The sequence below is a fragment of the Dermacentor albipictus genome, chromosome 5 (genome assembly GCF_038994185.2).
Source record: "Dermacentor albipictus isolate Rhodes 1998 colony chromosome 5, USDA_Dalb.pri_finalv2, whole genome shotgun sequence".
Lineage (NCBI taxonomy): Eukaryota > Metazoa > Arthropoda > Arachnida > Ixodida > Ixodidae > Dermacentor > Dermacentor albipictus.
Window position 1 is genome coordinate 124924972 of NC_091825.1, and position 19132 is coordinate 124944103.

At 47.1% G+C, this 19132-nt stretch overlaps 1 protein-coding gene across 1 annotated transcript in view; it reads right to left on the reverse strand.

Moving 5' to 3' along the window:
* Nucleotides 1-2351: 2351 nt before the first annotated feature.
* The window catches only part of LOC135913974 (uncharacterized), a 35022-nt gene continuing 18241 nt past the window's right edge, over nucleotides 2352-19132 (reverse strand). Inside the window, exon 3 of the mRNA XM_065446680.1 lies at nucleotides 2352-7462. Coding sequence (XP_065302752.1) covers nucleotides 7097-7462 — 366 coding nt within the window. The 3' untranslated portion in view covers nucleotides 2352-7096. The remainder of the gene's footprint in view (nucleotides 7463-19132) is intronic.

Consider the following 19132-nt stretch of genomic DNA (forward strand, 5'->3'; position numbering starts at 1 on the left):
GCTATTCCGATGCAAAACCTCCGTAAAAATACATTCGACTACACGCAACCATAATTACGCGCTGTTTTACAAAGATAACTGTTTAGGGTTGCTTCAGCCCTTGATGTCTCCGTTTTCATGAGTTTGCGCAGCAACCATCAAGATTATCATAATGTCCCGATGGCAAAAACAAAGTAAATAAGATATAGAAGGAAACCAGTGGTGTCCGCATCGCAGCCATCAGGGACAGCTCTCTTGAAACATTGAAAATTTATCTCAATGGCCATGCTTTAACAAAAAAATAACACAGTTTCTTCATAAGGGTGAAGCGATGATTGCAACATGTTAGAATATTACACGAAGTGTAAGACTCGCAGCTGTAGTGGCCGCACGAATGGAAGTAAACATAAGCTGACTGAGAAAAAAAACAAGCTGTTGTGCTAGGGGTCCTCTCTTTGAATCCTACCATCGGCCAATTTCATTTACGTTTATTAGTGAAAACCAACGCCTGTCTTAGCGACTTTACCACAACTTTTTCCGTGTCGGGTATGTTTCAAACCTCTTTCCTGAGGTGATTCCGGAGATAGTGCCAGCAGCGCCGATAAAACTACGTCACTTTCAGGGTTGAACTGTGTTATTGTTTCGCACTTTTCCTATTTAAGTCTCGGAAGAATTAAGTCAACAGGCATGCACTGTCGGAGTTTTGTTTCATGGCGTTTGTGCGCTGCCGTTCTCAAAATTCTGAGGAATAATCTTGTCAAGAATGTAAGACCTGGTACATGGGCAACTTCAGTGTTAGAGATGGTGCGGTAATTTAACCCGCATATACCTCATGTCACATAGCAAGGCTTGGCATAGATCATACCTATACCTAAATTTAAACGGAGTCTCACGGCGACACCGTGAGACTGTGAAATGGTTACCCGTGAAATGGTTACCCCAATTCACTTGGGGTAACCATTTTGCCCGCTATGGGGCTTATCCTGCATGCCCCAAACATTAATCGACATCTATATTGTACGCACTTAGTGCTACGCTCATGGTACTTCTGGGAGACGAACGGTGCGGTGGCATCACTGTGGCATAGCCCTCCTCACAGAGCAGCGTTGGTGGTGCAGCGTTAAAGAAAAAAGTGCATGCGCAACATGAAATACAATTGTTGCTCGGGAACAAGATGCACCTCAAAGGGTGCAAAAAGTTTTTTTTTAGTGTGCAGGCTTTCAAGTAATGCAGACACTGAAAACGCGTCATCGCCGTCATGTCTTGAACGCCACCTCTAAAAGCAGGAGAGGGAGAAAAAAACGAAGGAATAGAAACAAAGAAAAACAAAGAAAAAGTAAAGCAGCAGGAGAAAACAATGAAGAGTGTTGAAATGTATTTTTGTATATTTAATAATAATACAGTAGATAGTCGCAGACGAAAGAAGCGGTTCTCGAAACACGTTTGTTTTTTTTTTTTTTACTCCGCGGGGAGACCAGAATGAGAACCATTGTGCGGTGACAAGCTATTCCAGCGGGAAACTTCATCCAACATCCGGATTTCCCTGAAACTGCATGTTGAATTCACTGAGGCAGCTTTTCTTGAACTGATGTTGTGGATCGTTGCTGCCTCCTCCTGCCGTTTCCCCTACTTACACTATTTGCCCATCTTGTCATTTATGATTAGCTCGAAGAGCGGTTACGCCACACCTAGTTGGCTCGAAACTAAGGCACAGCGGAACTTGACGACATGGCGGGATTCATCAAGGTCCGAAATAGCAAACGCGCCTCGCGGGCCGTGTGCAGCATGTGCCACGTGTGCCACTGTCCCGACTCTATTCCTTCTGTTATACTTATTATCTGTCGCCGAGATTTGACAATAACGCACTTAGAGCGGCGGCGTGAGAATGAATGACGAATGATGGGAAGAAAAGAAACTAAAAATTGTGATAAATGCACTGTCCGGGGTGAACTTGTTTTGGTTGTGCGACATCTGTTACTCGAGGAGAAAGTTCCCCTTTGTAGAGTATACTGTAAATAGGTGGGTGACAAAAAGAAAAGTTTGGTTAATTAACGTCGAAGGATTACTGATGGTAAGAGGGATGTATGGGATAATGGGCTGTAGAAGGACAACCTGAGTTTTCTCTGAATGCTAAAGAGAAAAAAAAATGACAGAAAGAAGATAACGACGACGATGAAGCAGTAGAAAAAGAACCTTAAGTTTTATTTTTTTCTCTTTGTAATATGGTTAAAACACTCGGTGCACTTACCACTTTTTGGTTATCAATGCTTTGTCAACTTGTTGAACGATCGATGAAAACGTCGAAGACACTTAATTCTCGTGATAATAAAAACGACATGCAGCGTGCCTCACGCAGGCAGCATTCTGTTTGGATATAACATTCATCTTTATTGCAGTACAAATCGTGGCGACACGGGACATTGCAGCAGTATGAAATATGAAGAAAACAGCTTCACAGCTCTGTACAGGCTTCACCCACCACACAAGCATTTTTCAAGATGTGTGAATGTATCGAGATTTTCAGTGTCGCTCACAAGGGCTCATCTAGGACACATGCCTGTAAGGCCATAGCAGTAAACATTTCTGACGTTTCGGTGTACACTAACAACAAAGGTTAAAAACGTAAATTGGTTGGTTGTACCAAATATTTATTTTATTTGCACTACTATAAACAATGTGATCTCTATATGCTATAATATTATGGTGAGAAACACTAAAACTATTTTTAAAGTAAGATTGCACTTATCAGTCGAACAAAACAAAAATGATTTCGGTTTTGCTCGACAAAATAAAAAATATATACGAAATTATGTTATGGCAGCAAATTTGACGCTTGCCTTTCGTACCATTATAAGCACTTACTCCCACGAACCGAGAACCACGTAAATGTATACTTGTAGCCATTGCAAAATGCTTTTCAAAATGTTTTCGGTACGTACCTTCTGCATCGCAGGCGCACAGCTACGTTTCATAAGGCATATAGAAGGCTTTAAGCTATCATTCCAAGCGGAAATTGCCCGTTATCCTGAGTAATTATATAGAGCAGCCGGAGGCTGTCACATTGCAAGGGAATGGTTATACATTTCTGAAGAATAAAATGACACGGGGTAATATACATACTCGAGAGTGATACACTCCGTACTCCGTTGAAGACACGCAAAATGACTAGATGCACCAAACTAGGTGCCTATCTGGGTAAAGACAAATCTTTCAGAAAAACAACAACAACAAAAAAGAGAAACCCCTATAGTGGTATGCACTCAGAATATTGCATCTACCCGAAAAGAAAATGCAAGTCGCATGCCCGCTTCTGCCGCAAATATTCAGCTTTGGGGCTTTTAGTTAACTGCGTACATTTTTGTGTATGCAGTGCCGTTCAATAGTGCTAGAAAAAAGAAATGTCTTAGGAGGCGCATTATCACCGCAATGTTGAAAAACGGCTGCCCCGAACGTTGAAACCCGTTATAACTCATTGAAGCAGGTTCAACCTTGTAGGAACCTGCCGTAATGGGATGGGAACTTGCGGTTGTTGGTGCTACAGGGACAAAGTGAGATCGCGCGCAGAATCGTATCACACGACTACTGCGTCCTTGATCAACTTTCCGTAATACTAACCTCAATCAGCGCCTTGTTAGTGAAGGCATGCAGTCTCAAGGCACGAAATAGTGAAGCACAGCTCATTTGAGACAATAATTAAAAGTGAAGCAGAAACAACGTTAAGACGCAATGATATTGGCTTGTCTTTTTTCTTTTCTTTTACAGAACCTTGATAGCTAACAGCTGTCGTAACAAAATTAAATACTTCAAACAGCGTTTCCTCGAATGTACGAACTCTGAAAAGATTGTTTTCTGAAACTCGTCTAAACAGCAACTGTTCGATTGCGGCACTAAGTTCAAGTTGCTCATCATATGCACGTTGGGAGACGAGCGAGGTAAGAATGAAGCAAAGGAATGTGCTAGCACTTGAATATAAAACACATCTGTAAGCGAAGACAATACAGCCATTTCGCTTAGTTTAAAGGCGACGGATAGCAAAATAAGTGCTGATTTCTGACGAAAGTGTGCGGTAAATTATCCTTCGCGCAATCGAATTGACTAATCTCTCACACTAAGATAAGGGCAGAAAAAAATAAGTGAGGAGCGAGAGACAGAGAGAGATAAGTGTGGAAACCACGTGGATGGAATTTTACCACCGTTCAATATACTTTGTAGCATCATACGGCTATTATTGCCAATGGCGCCCATTCCGTGCACGTTATCCAAAAAGGGTTGCGCATCATCTCATTTCACGTGATTGCTTTCACAAGAATAAAAATGATTCGCTTTAAGAGAGCGTAGGTAGTAATAGTGCATGTTCTCTTTCATTTATTATATATCTTTGTATATCTAACACGCACAAAATGGCTTGCATGATAGAAAAAAAGAGAATAAATTAAACATTGTATTCAAGATGCATTATGTGGACGAACATGTAATTAGTTGTGGAGAATACGATATGTTTTAGCTATCCAAGAGTACATATATTTATTCTTTCAGATAACAGGCCTTACAGTGTAAGTATAATACATATAAAACACTACGTCATTTAAGAATCCTCCATCGAAATGAAAAGGCGTAATTGTGGGCTTTAAGATGAATTCTTGTTTAAGCAACTTATTGATAACATCGTGCCACCCACGGGAATACTAATACTGCTAACTTCACACAAACTCCGATGAAATCACTGGGGCAATGACTACAGACATGACTTCCGAAATGCCTGCCCCCCACCCCTCATCGCTCAGAAAGCAAAACTTCGTGATAGAATCCGAACTACAGTTACACAAGGAAAAGTTCGGTAAATGTCGCCTTTTGTTACAGTCACAGCAGCGAAGAAAGGACATTACATTGATGGCGCTGCTCTCAGGCACTGAAAACAAGATATGAAAGGCTGATTGACGTGTTTGGTCCCTGTGTACAAAACAAGTGTGACACATGCACCGGTTACTTGAGTAGATGTGTAAATACGATAAGTCGAGCTGAATGACGACATTCAACAAGGTGACGATACGATATCTAGGTTCTGTTTCTTCGTAGGTGAAGCTGAAGGCTTAGGTATACAGTCTAACCATCAGGACTTTTCGGCTAAGATATTTCTCTAGGCATTCGATGAGGGCTGTTTTAGGGCACATAAAGAATGCTGGTCGGACGCCATGAGTATTTTAAAGATAAAAACACGGTTGACAGAACTTGAGTTTTAACTGATTAGCGCTCGGTCTTCCTAGCTGCATAAAGCGTGGTTATCTGCAATTTATTTAATTTTCAACGGCTGGTAAAAACGGATACCAAAGGTGTGAATTACACGTTTTGTTTTGCTTCCAAGGGGGTCGAAGGTGTTCATTTCTTATAGTGGAACTTATTCAGACGCCATATATGCGCCGACTCTTCAGATGCCTCTTTGAAAGAAAGAAAGAAAGAGAGAAAGAAAGAAAGAGAAAAGAAAGAAAGAAAGAAAGAAAGAAAGAAAGAAAGAAAGAAAGAAAGAAAGAAAGAAAGGAAGAAAGGAAGAAAGAAGGAAAGCTGGCATCTTTTGTTTTCTGCTAGTCAAGCGGGTTGACTATATCCAAATCTGAGGGCATCTCATGGGCATCTGCTTAGACAATGCAAGAGAACACTCGAGTCCGAAGGCTAATACACTATGGCGGTGATCGCAACGCAATGCCCTTAGCTTCACCTACGCTGAAGCAGAACACACATGGTAGGTACGAGACATGCTGGTCGCGCGCAGCACCGGACAGTCGACGCTCTTTTCGATGATAAATGTAGCGTCATTCAACAGGGCGAGGAACAGTTAATTAGCATTGAAAATCTGAAACTGCAGTCAAGTGGCTTACAATGGAGTAGACTTTCAGCTTTGTTAAGTCAAGCTGGAGAACGCGCCACAATGTTAGAGGCGCAGCCAAGAACCTTTTGTCTAATCGAGCGCGGAGGGAATACAAGGAACCTCGCTTTCTGTAGCATGGTAATGGGACGAGAAATGGTTTGACAGTGTCTCGTGGAGAGTGAGGGAGATGGGACCGGCACGAGCTTTGCTCGCCGTCTACCTCGCTACGTTCGTGTACGGCGCGTATTAAAGAGAAAAAAAAAACTTGTCGTTTCGACGGTAACACGTAACAGCCAAGTTTAGAAGGAGTATGCATTGACGTTATCGCGGCCGCTACAATTTTGTACAGCCAGCATAGGAAAATTGTGCCATTTATACTGATCCACTTGTCTGCGACTATGTTAGGAAAGCTGTAAATAAGTCAAGACGTTCATGACGTCACGTGGTGCGCGTAAAATTAAAATTTAATTGTGAGGTTTTACGCGCCCGAATTCCGATCTGATTATGAGGCACGCCGTAGTGGGGGACTCCAGATTAATTTGGACCACCTGGGGTTTTTAGCGTGCACCCAATGCACGGGATGTGGTGATACCCCTCCGAATAGTACTCGGGAAGCAATCTTTGACCGACCGCCAATTCTCCAGTCCCTGCCACGTTCAACCGCAGCTTTAGTATAAGCATAGGCTTCAAACGCGAACAATTTCGAAACTACTCCAATGCATTATTCTGTTTGAAATTTCACCTACATCTATATCAGTGGCTTAATTCGAAAACGTACAATTAGGACTTCTTCATGCATAGAAAGCGGCTACAGAGTGACTAGGCGTCGCACTTTCACGTAATTATGCATAAGCGTTCGTTAAAATTATGCTGACGGTACGTTAGTGTGGCATGAAACAGTTTTATTCACCATAGCATTACCGTATTATCGTTACCATTACCGATGTCGACTACCATGACTCTGCCCGGTAAACTCTGTGCATGTGCATGCTGAGGGACTCTAGCCTCGGCGTGCGACTCCGGGGCCACTCAGCGAGGCGAGGAGGTGGCGGCGGCCAAGCACCGCCTGACCCCCATCCCTCCATGATATTTGTTTTCACTTTAATGAAGTTGTTTCTCCCTTTCTCTCTATGTGGATGCGCAGTCGTTGTCGCCGGTACCGGTAACGGTAAGACCGTACAAACGCTTCGCTAAAACTCCCTACAATCGTCGCCCTGCCCAGCGCGCCGCGACCGGCGTCCGCCCTGCGCCAGACTAGATGGGCTCCATGTGGTGCCTGTCCCCGTTCTGGACGTGTTGCACGCGGATCCTGCTGAGCACCAGGCCCATCTCGTAGAAGCACGGCGCGCAGCACGACTCGAGGATGATGCGCATGTACTGGCGAACCACGTGGCAGTTGACGCGGCAGTGGCGGATGGCCGGCCCGATGCACCAGATGTGCTGGAAGGACAGGCACGCGAAGCTGATGCCCACGATCAGCGCCAGGGGCACGGCGCACAGGAGGCTCAGCGCCCGGTAGCAGATGTTCTTGGTGTGCGTGAAGGTGAGCGTGGCCGCCTTCCAGACGCCGTTCAGCGAGTACGTGCCCTCGGGCTCGGCGAACACGTCGTCGAACTCCACCTGCGCGTGGAGGCCACACACGTGCAGACGCGCGTAAGGAAATCGCCCGTTGCATCGCTCTTCCACTCGTGGTAGGCTTGAACGCACGCTGAGAAATGTGACCAGCCTCGTATGATTCGTTATCGAAGGCTAGCAGTCGCTTCATCATCACCACCATCATCATCGTTCAGAGAAGGTTAGGAATTAAATTTTTAAAAATTTATTTTCAAGTTCCAGCATCCGTATTTTTAATTCCATTGTGTTAGCCCACGATTCATGGATAATCCACGACCGCTCTGGCAAACAACAACAACAACAACAACAACAACAACAACAACAACAACAACAACAACAACAACAACAACAACAACAACAACAACAACAACAACAACAACAACAACAACAACAACAACAACAACAACAACAACAACAACAACCATATTCTGTGTTTTACAAACATATTATGGTAGTTGATGAAAATTCCGTCTCTATCTAAAGAACACTAGGAAAGGGAGAAACGAGCGGAAGGTAAAGAAATAAAACGTAGCTGTAGCAAAGGTATTAGCATCAGTTTCTGCAAACCGCCCAATTACTGGCCATTCCCACACGGTGGGTATTTGCCACTTGCGTAGAAGAACAACGACAGCAATAACATTAGCGCATAAGTGAATGAATGGTTGGCAACATTGTGCTTTGCCGCACAACGGCATCAGTTAGCGGTCGACGCGCTACTAGAAAACAGCCCCTGGTTGGCAGATTTTCTTGAATAATTTTCTCTGAATGAAGCCTGTGTTGTCGATGAAGTAAGTGATTTTACTTAACGTTTTAAGATGTTGGCGCGAGACCGGGTGAGAAATGTTTGCGCACTGATATTGAAACATTACACACAAACGCAATAGTGTAACAGGTTTAAAAGATAATTCAGGAGAGAATTATGAGCGGGTCATTGCTCCTAAGACGATGATGATATCACCGTGATGAAGCAAACAAATGAACTCATATACGAAATATTCAATGCCCTCTGGACCCTGCTACATTACTTGACAGGGTCTTTCGAATGAATAGTTCGTTCGTACATTGTTTTGTTCTAGTATCCATTTATTTTAACTAACATGAACGGTCTTGCCAGATAGTGACAAAATACGGGTTTGAATGTAATGCATTTTTGAATGTTTGGCTTCTGATAATGGAAATACACAGCGAAAATTTCTGAACTCGAGTGTTGTCCGTGTTTCAAGAACGCATCCGAACTATTGCATTACAAGTTAAACTAAATTGCATTACAAGAGCCCCAACCGTGAAACAGTCTGTGTAACACACACACACACACACACACACACACACACACACACACACTAACACACACACACACACACACACACGCACACACGCACACGCACACACACACACACTTACACACACTTACACACACACACACACACACACGCACACACACGCACACACACGCACACATGCACGCACACACACACACACACACACACACGCAGGCACGCACGCACACACACACACACACACACGCACTCACGCACGCACGCACGCACGCACGCACGCATGCAAACACGCAGAAAAAGAAAGGCAGCTTAGTATGGCACCCTTTATATATCCGTGTATCTGTAACGGATTGGCAATGAACAGGCGTGTTCTTCATACTTTATCGGTATTCCACATAACTTCAAATAAAAAACTAAAAGACAAAATAGATTCAGTCATCATTACCAAGCAGAGTCTTTTGGAAGGACGTTGCGAAAAAAGTAGCAAACAAAAAAGTTGAAACTTTAAGGCCGATGGTGATGTGATAACAAAATATGATGTCAAAATCTGCCATTACAGACACGCTGCAACATTGAAACTAAGACAGTGCATATCGCTGGGTGTGTTCTGAATTATACTTTACGCTTTCACGGAAACAACTGGCGCCTCCAGTCCCCCGCCAGATAAATATTCACAAGGTTGTCCTACATTATTAATCAAAAAAGAAATACTCGGTACAATCTGATACGAAGTGCTTTATTGCGACCGCTTATTGTCGGGACGGCTGTCGACGGCGAGGGCAGCTGCAGGACGAAGAAATCATGACTCGAATGTTAGAAAAGATTCACGAGACGATTCCATTTCAAATGCCGTCTTGGCACGAACCTCTCGCGACACCGTGCATACGTACAGCATTGCCGTGAATAACATTTGGACCATCCTTACTTCGCGGCTTGTTCTTTCTGCTGGGTCTCGTCTTGAAAGATTTATGGAAACATGCGAAGTGGGGGGCTGTGTGCATTCCACCGCTGACATTCTTTGAATAGCCTCGACTATACACGCGGTGACTTACTCGCAATCTTATAACTTATTCCGGTAATAACCCTGCGAAATGGCGCTGGCGGAATCACGTATCGCGGGAAGACTTGTGAAAGACGACCGACTATGTTCGGCGATTGCGAACGTCAAGACACAGTACAATCCGGAAGAGGGCGTTGTTGCCTTGAATCAGCGGAAACAGCGTACAAGGGTTTGAGACACGAAAGCAATGGAAAAGGAAAAGTTGCCTACAGATCAGAGGGGCTGAGTCGTCAGAATATTGACCAAAATCGACACGCAACATCAAATTATTTACATATATTACAAAAGTAGGACTGTGATGACAAAAAAAGAAGTACTGATGTCGTAACGAAACCGCATAGGCTTGCTTCACGGCGAATATCAAAGAGCCGGAATATCGTAATAACGAATCAAATATATAACTAATATTAACGAATATAATATATAACGAATATATAACGATTCGAATATAATGAATCAAAGAGCTGGAATATCTGGGCTGAAAAGTCGTGCCTAAGGCAGCCTCTTCGTGGTACGGAATGCGAATATATATGTGGCATTACTGGTGCAAGAGTATCAGCTCGCAGAGGATTAACCGAAAGAGCAAGTAATCGCTTCGTGTGGTGTCTTTTTGTCAAAGGCCTGTCTAACAGGACCGGATGTGACGCCATGAGTGGCGTAACGGCTCTGAGGTGACCGACAGTAGGCTCAACGCTGCGTAATTCATACAGTGGTTCCTACGTAAAATTTTGGCAACTGAAGACCTTAGCGGGACAGCCCTACGTAAGACACAAACTGGGTGCGAGGAAAGCATACGTCGGTATACATCTTGGACTGCAGCAATGAAACGCATTTTGAAGTCTTCCTTTAATTCCTTGGCTTATCTTGCACTCTCCAACAAGGCCATGGGCGGCTCGTTCCCACGATATATAGATTCGTTAAATAATAAAATCAAGAACGATTGCTTATTAATTAGCTCACAAATATTGCGTGGTGCCTATAGTGGGTATTGGAAAGCAGATTTTCGCTTAGTAGTAAGCGATGCGCGCGAACGTCTTAGACGGTTCCTAAGTGGCTGCACTTACCAAAAGTCACTTTCGCTTAGCAGTGACGCTTACTTTCCCAAACGGTTCTATTTTTTATGCAATTAGTGTAATAGCACAAATTTATTTCTGACCTGATTGTTCGAACCATCAGCGTATTTCAATACGAATCATATAGGAGCGTGGGCGAATCACGTTACGTCAGACGAACGACAGGGGCAGCGAGCGAACTAACGACAATCGGCAAGAGACACCCTGTTATTTAAAATTTTTGAGAGGATATTTAGCCCAGAACACAGAGCACTTTAGGGAAAACACGTCAGACGGAAACAACGTACTGCACGAAGCAGAAATGTTGTATCAATTTTTGGTGACTGAGGAAAGATTTCATTTTGGTAACGAACGGCTCACTTGGACTCGTGTTCTAAGACCTCAGTGACAGTTGGCTTCCACTTTGTTCAAGCTAAGTTCCATGCAAAGACAAAAGAGCACGAGCTGAGTAAGACACTACGCAACGGAATCCACCCTTCGTCCAATCTCGTGGGATCCTCTTAATATAGGGCACACGAATACAAAAATAAACAAAATAAGGCTGACAGCTTTTTTGCTTTTTCCCCGAGACAGAAGCCAAACAATTGCTAAACCGCATTCGTCAAGGCTTCACGCAGAGTGAATACGACCAACGTGAATCCTCAAGAGTGCCGAAGCTTCCAGGGAGCGAAATGGCTGTGTCTGCTATATGGGGTGCATAAAGTTATTAAATTATTTATTACGAAATAATACGAGTGTAACGCAGCACGACCTGTATTTTGCTAATTAGCGAAGAGATTTGAAGGGCTCAGCTTTTTCGTTAGTTGCGACAATGTGAAGCAAACAGACAACGAAGCCAGCGGAGGGAGGCATAGGGGAGAATTACTCGTTACATTTAACAGGCTGCTAAAAAAAAGGAAAATGGACACACTTTCGTTAGATGACGGGAAATAATAACATCTTCCTTTTAACTCTAGCTCCATATACTCCGTTCTCGTGTGGTTGCGTTATATACGTCTACACTACTTTTCCACTGCCTCGCTGATTTAATAAATGAAATCTTGCACAATTACTTCAATTATATCCTTCGCTTTATTGTGGTGTAGTTTGCCGTGGTTAAAACACCTTAACGCATACTTACAGAAGGCATTGCAATTCCCCTATTTCTGTGTATGATGTTTATTACAGAAATACATATGAATACATTACCTAAAGGCTGACAGCATATGCTCGCAGAAAACTGACAACATTAATATTAAACTCACATCCCAGGTAGCCCGTGATTTCATCGATACCTCGGTAATCACTGCCCTTATTTGTGTATTCATGGTCAGAGTTTTTCGAATGGAGGTTTTATCTTGCTCCTGCTAGCGAAACGGTGGCGCTAGCGACAGTGTGCGCCGACCATTCGTTATCGATGTTTACAGTGACATGCTTTTTCGCGATGTATCCGTGTATCTGTTCCTCTGTCTTTCTCGAGCTGTGTCCCCTTTGTTGGGTCAGCTAACAAGCATTTCACCAGGAAGCAAGAAACGCTCGTAGCCGGCAACAAGCAGGTGTGAGTCAGGCTATCTGAAACGTTTGCAGACCTCTGTAGCATACGTACGTAGCTAGCTGTATTTAATCATCACAATGATCGTCATTTGACGCTCTTTCTTCCTTCTATTTTCCCTCCCGTCAAGCTTTCCAGATGTTTCCCTCGCTCAATATTTCTCTCTTTCCCTTCTGCACTTCTCGCATAACTTTATTGTTCTCGTCGCTCCGGCACAGTCTTGCACAACCTCGCTCACAGAAGAAAGGAACAAAACAAGAACAAAAGTATGCTGGGCCAATTTGTGGTGAGTAACGCCGACACGCTTCCGTCAACAAACACGTCCCTGAGGCTGGCATGCAAATATTCCAAAGAAACACCTATGTAGTGCCCCTTTATAAGGGCTGCAGCAAAGTCATAAAGCTATCTGTAGTTCATCTCTCTCTCTCTCTCTCTCTCTCTCTTGTACGCCCTATGATCACACTGTCCTCCCGTGACTGCGCGTATTCCATTTTTCATATGAACGAGATCTAGCCGATGGCGGCTACGGTTGCTCTGGCAAACACATGAGCACACGCTTGGTCACACTTTGGTGGTTGCATCTAATATTGGTACTTTATTTACGCACTCTTCTATTCTGTTGCCTTACACGCAGCCTGCGGTTTCCCGCCGCTTCCTGCGAGTCATAATCTGTTCGTGGGTGAAATATCACCTTCTACGTGCTCTTACCACACGGCTTATTGATTCGACCACGCATCACGAAAACAAAACCTCCAAGAATCACCCCAAGACTGTACCGAAACAAATGAAACCAGAAATGAAACAACAAATCTACAGAAACAGAAGAATCGGTGGGGGACGACGACGACGAAGTTTCCCTGCTAAGGTGGCTGCTCACCGCTCCTGTGAAAAATCTCGCCTTCCGCGTAAATACGTTCCATACATCAAGAGATTGGACCCCAAGACATCTGACGACGCCCCGGACGCTCATGCGCAGTCTGGTTTTCTGACATTCAGCGAATGTCACTACGTCGGCCCTGCAGCTGCATTGTACACCGGGACTAGGCCTAGTGACTCCGGTGACGCGCTGGCGGCGGTAGATTCACCGGCGGCGCTCGTCACGACGGCGTTAGCGGCCGCACAATTGACACCTGAGCCTGGATCCCAGCTCCTGGTTCCTGCTCCAAGTCCTTCGGCTACAGCCCACCCATCGCCTTCCCCAAATGCACATCAGACCGTGAGTGATCTACCCACAGGGCGGAGCCCCGCGATGGCTTCCCAGACACCGATCGGGAATGGGGCTCCAGTTGTTGTGCATGACGAACCGAGTACCCCTATGGACTTGTCTTCTGCGCTACCATCTGTGGCGTCGGCACCCCGTGGTTCTCAGAAGCGTCCTTCGGAGCAATCTGCACCAGATTCGTGTTCGGCCAACAGCGGCTCCCAAGGCAAGCGTTCCTGTCTAACGACTGACCACCCAGTTGTGTCGACACCGGGCTCGGCTTGCTATAAAGCAACCATTAAGGCTCTGGCCCCAACAAGCCTCACGGAGATTCCGAACAAGATTATTCAGGTGAACCTAGACGCTTGTCTTGGCACCACAGGCTTCCGCGGCTTCGCGGCCCGGAAGAAGTCAAATACCATCGCTGTGTGGCTCCCGACATTGGCTGCTGTCGAGCGTTTGCAAACGCTTCAACGTCTCTCGATAACGAGCGAGGTCACCGTGCCGGTCCAGGTGTACCTGGTAGAGGGCTCGGATCTACAGCGCTGTGTCGTTTACAACGTTGACGTTGGCGAGGACCAGACTGCTCTCCAGCGTGAGCTCTACTGTCCTACTCACCGTGTCATTCAGGCGCGTTACATGGGAAAGGGGCGCTCTTGCATCGTCACCTTGCAGGGCCCACCAACTCCTCCAGCCCGCCTGTACTACTATGGCTGCATTCTACGACCTCGGCCATATAAACCCAGTGTCGTCTATTGTTACAACTGTTTCCGACCGGGCCACATGCGCCGATTCTGTCCATTTACAGCGCCAGATGAAGCTGTATTAGCTGGCGCAGTGTCCTATCGATGTGGACTCTGCAAGACCGACGACCACGAGATCACTTCTCCAACTTGTCCCACAAAGCAAAAGGCCACTCAGAAGGTTCGTCGCGGGATCCCTAAGCAATGGCCTCAGCATGCTGCAACACAACCAGTGCCGACATCAAACAGGTTTGCGGCGCTCCAGTGGGATGACGACGACTGGCCAGAGCTTTCCGAGCCCGACCCGCCTGCACCCCATTCCCAACAGACTTACAGTGACAAAGTTCGCAGAGACCGCCGTCGCCCGCTGGTTATACAGAAGCAGAGCGGGCCGGAACATCCGCGTGATGATATGGCAGCAGTTGACAATCAAATTGCCCGCCTTTTAGCGGAGGTATCCAAGCTCCGACAGCACCGTGAGCTACTTGCGCGTCGGCGACGTTCAGTGGATTCTCACACCAATAGAAGTATCGATTCCGCTGCATCATCATCTCTGTCACGCCCTGCTGTATCGGTCGCAGAGTCTACCAGACCTCCAGCTCCGTTGCCGGATAACTCTACAACATCCCTTTTGCGGTTCATGGTCAGCCAGTTATCCAACCTGACATCTGTGATTTTGCAACGCCTGGACTCGTAATCAAAATGGCGGGCACAGGTGTTTGTGGCGTGCTTCAGTGGAACTGTAGAGGGCTCTCCACGAAAGTGGGGGAGCTTAAATCCCGTCTACGTATGAACAAGCTGCAGGTGTGGGCCCTGTTACTACAGGAGACCAACGCCTTGCCTGCCATTCCGGGCTTCAGTGGATACGTGTCTCCTTCGATGAGTGACCGTCGCGTGCACACAGCTGCCCCTCCAGGAAAGGCGGCAGTGTATGTTGATACGCGCTATCCTCAGGTCTGCCTTTCTCTTGAAAACTGGTGTAACTCATATCAGGAGGTAGTGGCAGTAGCTGTGAAGTTACCCAAGTCAACTGTTGTGGTAGTGTCATACTACGTAAGACCAGCCGGTGGCTCTGCTTCAAGAATTAATCTGGGCTGGTTAGTGAATGTCCGTCGCCAATACCCAGCGTGTCCTATTTTAGTTGGTGGTGATTTCAACGCCCCTCACCCAGATTGGGGTTACCCTACTTCTAGCCCTCGAGGTAGGCGTGTGCGGGACGCCTTCGCGGATGCGTTGTTTGTACTACTGAACCATCCAGATTCAGCAACGCGAGCTGTGCCTCAAGCTCGACGTACAACATACGCACCGGATCTTACGTGGTGGTCGGGTCCCGGCACTCCTACTTGGCACCTGGAGCCCGACTGCTGGGGTAGTGACCACCACCCTATCATCATCGGCCTTCATCCGTCGCAGGCCCGCCGATTGCGCCGCAAGTGTTCTGTGGTCAATTGGGACAAATTTCGCGCCGTTCTCCAAGACACCTCTGTGGACTCGTCATCACTACTTGTTGACCGCATACAAAGCACGCTCAATGAAGCCACAACCATCAGCTGGGTAGACGTCAATCGACCGGCACCGGATATCGGCCTGCTCAACTTGTGGGCTGCTCGCAGACAAGCTGAGCTGGCAGCATCCCGAGACCCCACTTCTGCACAAGCACGTATAAGACTGAATTTCCTTACTGCTAAGGCCCGCAGATATGAACGCGACCTCTCGCGGAGGCACTGGCATACGTGGTGTGAGCGGTTTTCATCCAAGACATCGAACGCTTCTCTCTGGCGAACCTTCCGCGCCATGGAACACGGTGGTAGCCGTCCAGACGCGGCAGCCACAGCCTGCTTCGCTGCTGGCTTGTCGCCGGATGATTTCGCCAGAGAAGCAGCCCGGAGGTTCTTCCCGCAGTACGACGTGTTGCCTCAGACAGCCAATGGTGCTTCCTTGGCAGGCATTCCGACACATATCGACAGGTTACCATCTACGGCAGACTCCGAGGGGATTTCAAGCTCTTTCACCATGCCTGAGTTGCTTGCAGCGATAGATGGTACCAGTCGCAAGACAGCACCAGGTCCAGACTCTATTACTTATGAGGCCTACAAGAACCTGAGCTCCGCTGTGCTGCCTCAACTCCTCGACACCATTAACAAGGTATGGCTAGAAGGCGTTGTCCCTACAGGCTGGAAGTCAGCTATTGTGATCCCGATTCCAAAACCAAGCAAGCCGCCGACTGACCTTGGCAACTTCCGACCCATTTCCCTAACGTCAACGTTGTGCAAGCTTGCTGAGAAAATGCTTGCCACACGAATGTCTTGGTGGCTAGAGCACCACGGTTTCTACCACCCTGCTCAAATTGGCTTCCGTCCATCCATAGGTACTGAAGATGGGCTGGCTGTCTTGGCATCCTCGGTTTTATCGTCAACTCGTAGCCACAGTGTCCGTACTGTCCTCGCTATGGACGTCGAAAAGGCGTATGATAACATCAGTCATGCTGCCATCTTGGCTTCAATTGACATGCTGCATTTTCCCCCCAGAGTACGGAATTTTGTCAAATCTTTCCTTGAAGACCGACATTTTGCAATTCGCCTCAGTGGTGACGCCGTCGGCTCATTTGTCCCTCTTCGTGGCGTACCCCAGGGATCTGTATTATCACCCACATTATTCAATATTGCTGTCATCCCGCTTGCATGGCGCTTACACGATGTACCCGACATAAAGTTCTTGTTGTACGCTGATGACATCACGGTATGGAGCACTCATCACGACCTGCTGACTCAAGCCGCTGCCCTTCAATCAGCTTTAGATATCACGGCGACTTACGCTTCTTCGGTCGGCCTTAGGCTTTCCGTCAGCAAATCTGCTTACATGTCAGTCGCCAATCGCTGGGGCCGGCGTAAACTCTCTGCAACACCCATTCGTCTTCATCTATCCGGAACCCCTCTTCAACAATGTTCAACTATAAAAATTCTGGGTCTGACGGTACACGAGTCGGGAACCGGAACTGCTTGGCTCTCCAGCGCTAAAAAGCAGGCAATTCAAACGTTGGGTCTGATTAGGCGCATTGCTCCTAAAATGGGCGGCGCCAGCTCATATGTTGCGCGACAATTGGTAAAGGCGGTAGTGCAACCACGCCTTATTTATCAAGCCCAATTCCAGCATTTGACGAGGGCACAATGGGATCGCCTTGAGGCTGTTAATCGCGAGGCAATGAGGGTCATCACTTGCCTTCCCCGCATCACCCCGATCGTGGCTCTCCAAGAAAATGCGCAGCTCAACACACTAGATGAGCTGGTGCAGCAGCGGCGTGATGCTCGCAGCCTTAAGGCCAGCCTTTCACACGCAACGAGTGCTCTCAGGGCTTACGCTTTCTCGAACTCGCTTCAACCACCACCATCGCCAGTTCTTCCTCCCTGGAGTTTTGTACAGCTGAGTGACAACAAGCCAACTGATATACATCGCCCGACATCAACTCACGCGGCGGCATCGCTTCGTGACCGAATTGTAGATCAAGATGCCCACCTGCCGCTTGGCTCCATCGTCCTTTACGTTGATGCAAGCATTAAGGGCTGTGAAACAACCACTGCAATTTATTGCCCATGCGCACCTGCCCTTAATAAGACGACCCGGTTTCAAGTCCAAGAACCTCCTTCCTCCTTTTGTGCTGAGCTCCTTGCTGTCCGAGAAGCATTGTGCTCTGTGGCCGCCTTTCCCTTGGTCCCCACGGCCCGCATCGTCATCCGCACTGATGCTCTCCAGGCGACGCGGCTTCTGCGACGCGTCAGTCGCAGCCCTGACATATGCCAACAGATCCATCTTCTGGCGGCACGCATCCCGCAGTCAATATCTGTCGAGTGGATCCCACGCGACCTTCTAAGCTTCCAAAGCCGTGCGGATTCTGCGACCCGTCTAACGACATCTCCATCGTCACCGCCTCACCTCTTTCACCTAGATAATGCCACCCTCCTTTTAACAAGAAAGGAGCACCTCCGGCGCCGCACACGTGCTCTCATACCTCCGTGTGCGGTAAACCTTCCCCGCGGTCTTACCCGTGCAGAGGAGGTTGCGCTTCGGAGGATCCGGGTCGGGGTTGCCCTCACTCCTGCCGTGACTGGGAAGTGGCCGCACTTTCGCCCGCTATATCCTCGTCCTGAGTGCCCACTCTGCAAGTCGCCAAACGTTGAAGCCGACATCCACCACCTGCTGTGGGTTTGCCCTGCTCTGAAACCGACGAGGCTCCGGCACCTCGCAGCAGCGGGACTCTCGCCGCATAATCTGAGCCATTACAATGCTTGGACGCAGGGACCGCATTATCGATCCCTCTTGGACTTCATTAGGTCAGCAAATCTATTTTCATTCATTTAATCATCCTTGTTCACCCCCATCCCATACCCTTGTATGCCCTGAGGCATTTATCCTCGCATTAAAAAAAAAAAACAGAAGAATCACTCAAATAATGGTGAGTTTTTTTTTGCTTTCTGTCCTACACTATCGCCGATACGCGCTACGCAGGAGACTACGTGAGCTTCCGCCCCAGCGATGGCTACACACACCTCCGCAACACCACCGCAGATTATGAGCCGAGGACGGGCTATAGCCCATTCGCTGAGCGTGACACCACAAAAAAAAAAGAAAAAAAAACACAAACATTGCTATAAAGTGGGTCACGCGAGCTGCGAAATCATGCGCTCGCTGGGACTTTTCATACTCGGGTAAAGCGAGCAAAAACACGCTGCTGGCCTTTCACGTATGCGGGGTCTAATAGTGCCTCTTCCCTTCCCGCGGTCCCACCTCCAATCG